The following is a 9,118-nucleotide window of genomic DNA, read 5'->3' as shown; positions in this document are numbered from 1 at the left end:
TGCCTTTTTGAGGTGTTGATTGCTTGAACTTCATCATATCGTAGGTCAAGAGCCAATCTTTTCATCCTTAGGGTTACTGTATCTTGTATATACTGGCAAACAGTTTTAATTATAATAGAAACCACAAAAATTACTAGACCTTTCATAAGTTCTATACTCGCTCCTTCTATCTATTCTCAGACACGGCCGGCCTAGCATGACACGGCCTCTCAATCTACACTTTGGCCATGTATTTATTTTTATTATTTATAAAACGAGAGAATGGAGGTAGTTTTTCTGATAGTGCGGATCATCTTATCGCATTGTCACTGTCCGGAGCAGCACTCATCACGCACCCCCGTAGTGGGGCTCTCGCTTTATCCTCCACTACTGCCCTCTTACGACGACGTGCTTTGCATCGTTGCTCACATTCTATCAGGGTATCATCAAAGGCCACTTTGTGTTTCTCTCCTGCACCATTCCCTCCGCCTAATTCCGCAAAAATCGTGCAGTATCTACGAAAGCAACGAGGGCCGGCCGGTCGCTAGATCGTCAGTGGAAATTCTTTTAGGCTGGCAGTGGCAGCAGCCAGCAGGCCCTTTTCCCTTTCATCTCTGTCTCCATGCCACTGCTCTACATACCTTTGAGATCGAGAGGTGCTCCCATGGTGTGGTGATGATGGAACGTGTGAACTAACTGCTTCTTTTGGTTCCAAACTATAAGACGGTTTGGTTTTTCCGGATAAATTGGTATGTATATGTATGTAGAAATGCCAAAACGCTGAATAATTAGAGAAGAAGAGAGTATTATGCAAATGTTTTAAAAAAAGAAGTAAGCAAGCATGGGCCAACCATGATCCTTTCCTTTCCATGCAGCAGAAAGCAGGTGATGACAGCCTGACACTCTGCTCATCACACAGAAAATTCTCAGCTCACCTCCCAAGCTTGGAACATATATGTTGAGAGGAAGTGGGATTGGCATATGTTGCAGGTTGGCTAGGGATTGCCGCCCCAGCTGGCTGGTTATATATTAGGCTGTCGCCGCCAAAGAAAGAAAGGCCTGCTTCTTCACCTCGCGCTCCAGGTTCATGTTTTGAGCGTGTACAGTGCATGTGGTTTCAGAAATGGGGACGCTGGCGTGCCCATGGAGATCTGGCCACCTCTTTGCTTTCATCACCTTCGCCGTGCTGTTCTTCTCGACTTCATTTGCCGGTTTGTGCCTGTAGTTCTTTCTTACTGGAGTTTCTTGAGATTGTTTTCCATGCATGATTCAAGCCTTTGATATTGAGTACTAAATGTTCTTTTTTTACCCTCGCTCTAAAACAAACTCCTTCCAGCCAGCTGGTCCTTCCTAGTTTACGTTTAAGCTGTTTGATTTGAGGAATGATCTAGTCCATCGTCTTCTCGCTCCTCACTTTTTTGTTTGGTTTGTGGAATGGATTGAGTTGATCCATCATCACCTCATTCCTTATAGTTATTTAGTTAGTACTAATATGAGGAATGGGGTCATCCCACCAAATTTGAGGAATGGACCCATGATGCACCACCATATTTTGGATGAAGTGATTCCTCAAACCAAACACCCCCGTTAAGTTTGTACAAGATACAAGATAAGTAGATCTTGGAAAGCATATCTGGTGAAGGAACTAAATAATATAATAGGTTCCCCCCAGCAATGTCTAGCAGGCGTGGATGTGTGATTATCTTTTTTTTTTGTGGAGAAAGTAGCTTTTGACTCTCTTCATGGTTTTCACTGCTGCGATGGTTTCTTCTTCCAGGGAGACAGTACAGTTTCTTGATGGATCAAGATGCCCTACGTCAACAAGAAGGAGAGGTATATAGAACTGACAGGCTTTCTTCCAAAACGCTCCTTTCATCTCCCTGAGTTCATCTCTAGCTAGCTACATGGGCTTCATGTATATATCTCTAGTTTTTTTGCAGGCGAAAATTCTGTACCCGTTTTTCTTACTTTTATGTGAAAACCAATATATGCAGGGAGCACGAACTGAGCAGAAGGAAGCGCTAGTGCCACTGGTGCAAGCTCGGCGGCTCAGCGTCAAGACGAACGATTACAGCAGCTATGACCCTTCCCCGTCCATGGACAAGCCACACTCCAAGCTCATACCGAACTGATCAATCATGTACCCGTCCAGGTTGCAGCAGTCGAGTTGCCGATGAGAAATTTAACAGCTTAAATGTGTGCCTGATTTATATATACAGAAGCATTATATTACTAGGCTTGCTTAAACTGTTCTCATGACATCTAATATCATATTATTATAGATGTGACATATAGATGTTTACTTCTTCTTTGTATTCATACGCAGTCACAGGCTTCTTCTCAAGATTAGATCAAGTAGTTAGTATAATAAGAGTAGCAACTACTTTGTCAAACTCTGAATGCAAGTCTCCTAAACAATTTTAACAACAAGCTGGTTCTACTGCCAGAGCATTCAACCACACAAGAGGAGCAACTACACTAGTAAGCTAAACTAGAATAGAAACTAAGGCCCTGTTTGGAAGCAATCTAGTTTTTAACAAGGGGTTTTTAAGCTAGTGCCCTCAGTTTTACCCTTAGTCGTGTTTTTTGCTCAGTTTTGCATTTCTGCTCCCGTTTCTAGAAACTAGTTTTTATTGTTTGGAACCTGGTTTTTAAGAAACCAATTTCTAGTTTTTTGATACATAGTGACTTGCTACCCTTTCTCTATTTTAAAAAGTAGTGGTAGTAGATGTAAATTCTATGAAAACAACATGGACATGACATAATTAAACGAACAAAACTAGTTTTTAGCTAGGGGAGGCTAGCTTCTTCATTTTTAAGAAAACTAGGAATCTAGTTTCTATAAACTAGAGCATAAACTGGTATGTTTGGAACCATCTCAGTTTTTATAAATTAGTTTCTTCAAAACTCATTGCTTTCAAACATGCCCTAAGACTAACTACTCTACTACTAAAACTACCACTACACTAGAAAGCAACACAAACAAGCTACAACTACACAAGTTAGATATGAATGTAAAGAACCAGTGTGGTGGTAAATCAAAATGGGAAAGAGGGATGACACGATCAATTTTCCATCTGAGATTTGGTTGCATTTCGGTAACTTGATCCCCACGAGTCTCTAGGTAAGTGTTCACACGCTAACAAGAATCTTAAGCTTGACCCACAACATGGATCTCATAGGAGTTAATCGATAAAAGAGCACTCCAACTTGCCACAAGCATTACGCTAGAGTTGTCCTTCACAATCGCTCATCAGGTAAGCAAAAGATCTCTCACAAATCAACCGAACTAAGCCACCAAAAAACCACCAACATGATGCTTGAATTCCTCGCTGCTCCAAACCAAGGTGGCAACAACCATGAAGGATATAAAGAAATCCATAGCCCAAATGATGAACTAGTGCAACTAGATGATAATTAGCTAAGAAAATACACTAGGTCTCTCCCAAACTCACTTTGGATCAAACAATTAGCAATGAAATGAGTGGGAGGTGTTCTTGAGAGCTCACAAGAGTTTTGGGTTAGTTAGAGCAAGTTTAATAATATAGCCAACCACTGTCTATAAAGATCTTTGTAGCCTACCATTTAACTCATCCATATAATAGCGATAGTTGCTTAGAGAGGGGTGAATAGGCAACTCCTGAAATTTCAATAATTAAAACAAACTAGATCCCAAAGTTAGAGGTTAGAGCTAGATAGAATCGAATTGGAGTAGTAGGGAGAAAGAGAAGTTCTCTTGCACTTGTTGTTCAAATGGGTGCGGAATAAACTTAGAGAGCAACTCAAGTGATTTGAATCAAAATCACAAGAGAACTTAAAGAGAGTGAGAGAGAAGAACCAATCGCAAGCAAATCAAAACACACAGAAAGACACGAGAGATTTGATTTAATGGAGTTTAGTACCAAATAACATGTGTCTCCGTTCAGGTGTCCCTAAGGACAGGGTCGCTTTCAACCCACTCAACCGATTCCAATGATCAAACTTGAGCCCACGGATCTCTTGATTTGAGGGACAATGTCTTCGCAAGGCACTCCACAACTCAGGGCCTTTTGCTAGCCTTAACAACGGAAGAATCACCAACACAAGAACGCACAAACATAAATGTAGGTCACAAGCACACTAGCCTTCTCTTCACTCTAGAAAGAATCTCTCTAAGAACTTCCACTCAAATATGGTGCTTGGATCTTTTGGAATGGCTTGGAGGTGTTGCACAAGTGTTTGGGAAAGAAAGCACAACTCTAGTTGTTTGTCTTGGCCGGCTAACATGGTATTTATAGCCCAAAAGCCCCCAATTAACCGTTTGATGAGATTCCAAAAATATGCACCATTTTCGGGTGCATCGGACCTCCACTGTTCAAGTCCGGTGTGCCACCAGACCTCCGTTCTGCTGGCATAATCAGTGGAAAGTTACCAAGTCTGGTGTCACCAAACTAGTTTGGTGCACCACCGGATGCCACGGTGTGAGCTGCCATGTCATGTAGCCATTGAAGTATCCGTTGGAGCAGGAACTAGCCGTTGAACTAACAGGTCCGGTACACACCTGACTTGTCTGGAGTGTTGGGCGTTTTAGCTCTTTAAGAACATACCTTTAAGAATAGACCTCTCTACGCAAGTGGTCCTTCGCACCATCGGACTGGTTCGATGCACCAGGCCACCGAAGCCCCATTGAAGTCTTATCTTTGTAAGTGGTCTGGTGCACTAGGCTACCGAAGCCTTGATGTGCCCTCTTTCCTCACTTTGTTCGGTGCATCGTAGACCTGCTGAGTTGAAGTTCAAATTGGCAAATCTTCTTCCATTTGAATTGACTATTCTTGAGAGCATTCGTATGACTTAGACAAACATTTCTAGAGTTTGTTCAACTAGTCTAAGTCATAGTTTGTTCACTTGATTGATCCATCCAACTCATTTTCCTGTTTTGGCTCAAAATAGGCTCCAAGTGCACATTTTCCAAAATCTGAACTTCTAAATTGTCTAAGGTGCTAAAAACAATCCTAAGGGCATTCAAAACCTATTCAAACTCATGAACTAGTCATAGCTCACCTTATCCAAGTTTTTGCCCTTCCAAGCCTAGATTTTAGCCAATTCTCGAATCCATCAATTTGTCTCTTATGAGCCTGCACTCATACACTTAGCAAACTAGTTAGATCACAATGTGTCGGTCATCAAGCACCAAAGCAAACATAGAAATGGTATATAACACATTTCCCTTTCAATCTCTCCATTTTTTGTGATTGATGCCAACACAACCAAAGCAAATATGTAATATCAAACTCACTAACTTGTTTGCTATTCAACATGAGTTCATAAGATGCCAATTGAATATTGAACTAAGTTGGATATAAATGTTTAGCAATTTTAACATATTTGGACTATATAAGCCACCACTTGCTTTTGATTTTTCAAGTCAAATCCTTTTAAAAGTTTTGAAAATTTCTTCCCCTAGGTAAATTTAAAAATTTTCTCCCTTTTGGAAAATTTTAAAACAGTTTTGTAAATTCTCTCCCTTTTTGGCATAAGCTCCCCTTTTGACAAAGGTTTCATAAGAGAGTCTCCTCTTAGCTTTGAAGAGAGTTTTATACCAATTGATAAGTTTAAAACACAAAAACTTTTAAAAACTCAAGTGGTGGTGCGGTCCATTTGCTTTGGCCTATAATTTCTCTCCCTTTGGCATCAATTGGCAAAAATGAAAAAATTCAAATGGTCTTTAACATTACTCCTCATAAGATAGAACTACTAAAGCATGAATTAGAGTAATGAGAAACATGAATTGGGGCAAAGAGTATTTGATACCGACGAATATGTAGTGGAAGCACTTGTCTTTTCCCAAATTCACCATTTCCCTTTCAATTTGAGACTACACACATAATAAGCTTGAAAACATTGTTAGTCTCAAAAGTTCAAGTTGTAGACCATGTTACCCCTAAATATGTGCATACAAGTGATGAATACTTGTCTAATCAATGCACTTGGACTTTGAGGCCTGAGGATGATTTTCTACAATTTGAACCCTGGTACAAGCAAAATTTGATCAAATATGAAATTCTAGCAATTGAAAGAGCATGATCAAAGTTATATCAAAATAAGCAACGTGTGCAATATTTCCATCCATGTTGTGGTAATCGAGAATATTTAGCTCACTCCTAAGCTCACAAAATCTTTTCTCATCTAGGGACTTGGTGAAGATATCGGCTAACTGTTTATAGGTGCTCACATGGTCTATTACGATATCTCCCCTTTGTGAGTGATCTCTCAAAAAGTGATACCGGATGTCTATGTGCTTAGTGTGGTCGTGATCTACAGGATTATCCACCATTCGGATTGCACTCTCATTATCACATAGGAGCGGGGCTTTGCTTAGATTGTAGCCAAAGTCCTTGAGGGTTTGCCTCATCCAGCGTAATTGTGCACAACAATGTCTTGCGACAATATACTCGGCCTCGGCGATAGATAGAGAAATGGATTTTTGTTTCTTTGAAGCCCAAGACACCAAGTATCTTCCCAAGAATTGACAAGTCCTTGATGTACTCTTTGTTTCAACCTTACATCTGGCATAATTGACATCGAAATAACCAATGAGATCAAAGTTTGAACCCTTTGGACACCAAAACCCAAAGTTAGGAGTATGAACTAAATATCTTAAGATTTTTTAACAACCCTAAGGTTACATTCCTTAGGATTGACTTGGAATCTTGTACACATGCATACAGAAAGCAAAATATTTGCTCTAGACGCACATAATAGAGTAAAGAGCCAATCATAGACCGATACCTTTTGATCAACCGATTTACCTCCTATGTCAAGGTCGAGATGTCCATTTGGTTCTGATGGGTGTCTTGATGGGTTTGGCGTCCTTCATCCCAAATTGCTTCAAAATGTCTTAAGTGTACTTCATTTGGCGATGAAGGTATGATCCTTGAATTGCTTGATTTGGAATTCTAAAAAGAACTTCAACTCCACCATCATCAACATATCAAACTTCTTAACCATAATAATCCTACTAAACTCTCCACGAGACGAGTGGTTACTAGAACCAAATATAATGTCATCAACATAAATTTAGCATATGAACAAAACATCATCAATCGTCTTAGTGAACAAAGTAGGATCGACTTTCCCAACCTTAAATGCTTTGCAATTAAGAAGACTCTAAGGCATCCATACCATTCTCTTGGTGCTTGCTTAAACCCATAGAGCGCCTTATTGAGCTTAAAGACATGCTTAGGATACTTATCGTCCTTGAAGCTAGGAGGTTGCTCAACATAGACCTCTTCCTTGATGGGTCCATTGAGGAATGCACTTTTCACGTTCATTTGAAATAGCTTGAAATCATGGTAAGTAGCATAGGTCAATAAAATACGAATTGACTCAAGCCTAGCTATGTGTGCAAAAGTTTCATTAAAATCCAAACCTTTTACTTGTGAGTACCCGTTGGCCACAAGTCGATCTTTATTTCTTGTCACCACACCATGTTCATCTTGCTTATTACGGAAGACCCACTTGGTTCCTACAACATTTTGGATAGGACATAGTACAAAATTCCAAACCTCATTCCTCTTGAACTTGAGCTCTTCTTGTACTACCACCACCCAATCGAGATCCCTCAACGCATCTTCTACCTTCAAAGGCTCAAGAGAAGATACAAAAGAGTAGTTTTCACAAAAATTTGCAATACGAGAACTAGTGGTTACTCCCTTGTGTATGTCTCCAAGGAACATGTTCCACATGATGATCTCTTTGAATGGTTTGGTGGACTTTTGGGTGTGGCACTTGACTTCATAGAGGTTGGATCTCTTCTTCATCCTCCTTGTCTTGATTTTCCTTATCTCCCCTTTGATTATTTCCATCATCTTGAGCTTCTTGCTCCTCATCTTGAGCTGGGTTGAGCTTAGACAGAGGTTGGTTGATCTTGTTCTTGTTGAGGCTCTTGAGGACACACATCTCCAATGAACATGTTCTTCAACACCGAGCATAGATCCTCCTCCTCATCTAGTTCATCAAGATCTACTTGCTCTTCTTGAGTTCCATTAGTCTCATGAAACAAAACATCACAAGAAACTTCAACACAACTCGTAGATTTGTTGAAGATTATATATGCCCTTGTGCTTGAATCATAACCAAGTAAAAACCTTTATGGCTTTAGGAGCAAATTTAGAATTTCTACCTCTCTTTACCAAAATGTAGCATTTACTCCCAAAGACTCTAAAATATGAAATGTTGGGTTTGTTACTAGTTAGGAGTTCATATGAGGTCTTCTTGAGGAGTCAATGAAGATACAACTGGTTGATGGCATGGCAAGTCGTGTTGACCGCTTCCGTCCAAATTCGATCTGATGTCTTGTACTGTTCAAGTATGGTTCTTGCCAATCAAACTCTGGTTCTTCCTTTCCACCACCGCATTTTGTTGTGGTGAATAGGGAGAAGAAAAATGATGCTTGATCCCTGCCTCCTTAAGAAATCCTTCAACTTGTGTGTTCTTGATCTCTGTGCCATTATTTCTTCTTACCTTCTTGATTCTCAAGTCGAACTCATTTTGAGATCTTCTCAAGAATCTCTTCAAAGTGCCTTGGGTTTCGCTTTTGTCCTACAAAAAGAAAACCCAAGTGAAGCGTGTATAGTCATCAATAATAACAATACCATACTTCCACCGATGCTTATATAAGCAACTGGGCCAAGTAGATTCATATGAAGGAGCTCTAATGGTCTTGATGTCGCAATTATGTTCTTGAGTGATGACTTGCTCCAACTTGCTTCCCGGCTTGACATGCTCCATATGGCCTATCTTTCTTAAAGCAAACATTGGTTGGTCCTAAATTGTGTTCATACTTTAGATGCTTGTGAATATTCTTTGTCCCGACATGGGCTAGTCGTGGTGCCATAACTTACCCATATATTGGTTTTAGCTATTAAGCATGCACCAAGTTCAACAACATCATTTGAAAAATCTACTAGATAACGTTTTCCCTTTAATACACCCTTAAAAGCAATGGAATCATCACTTAAAGACCGTAACACCAACATCAGTAAATAAGCAATTGTAACCAATTTGGAATAATTGTGAAAGGAAAAGCTAGTCAGAGTCTAGAGATTCCATCAAGAATACATTGGAAATAGAGTGCTCATTGGTGATAGCAATTTTACCT

At 40.0% G+C, this 9,118-nt stretch overlaps 1 protein-coding gene across 5 annotated transcripts; it reads left to right on the top strand.

The window, feature by feature from the left end:
- The first annotated feature begins 401 nt into the window (after positions 1-401).
- LOC100278255 (uncharacterized) lies at positions 402-2,406 on the top strand. Of its 5 annotated transcripts, none has more exons than XM_008653047.4 (4): positions 402-728; positions 855-1,190; positions 1,757-1,812; positions 1,974-2,290. In XM_008653047.4, the coding sequence occupies exons 2-4, from the start codon at positions 1,103-1,105 to the stop codon at positions 2,109-2,111; spliced, it is 282 nt and encodes a 93-aa protein (XP_008651269.1). In that variant the 5' UTR covers positions 402-728; positions 855-1,102; the 3' UTR covers positions 2,112-2,290. The 5 variants fall into 5 exon arrangements, with proteins under 5 accessions (XP_008651269.1, XP_035816387.1, XP_035816389.1 ...); XM_035960494.1 differs by having other exon boundaries at positions 407-728; positions 858-1,190; XM_035960496.1 differs by having other exon boundaries at positions 408-728; positions 970-1,190.
- Positions 2,407-9,118: the final 6,712 nt, after the last annotated feature.

The sequence above is a fragment of the Zea mays genome, chromosome 7, assembly GCF_902167145.1.
Source record: "Zea mays cultivar B73 chromosome 7, Zm-B73-REFERENCE-NAM-5.0, whole genome shotgun sequence".
In the NCBI taxonomy this organism is placed as follows: Eukaryota; Viridiplantae; Streptophyta; class Magnoliopsida; order Poales; family Poaceae; genus Zea; species Zea mays.
The sequence above is the reverse complement of the archived record's forward strand: the minus strand, read 5'-3'. Positions and strand labels throughout refer to the sequence as shown.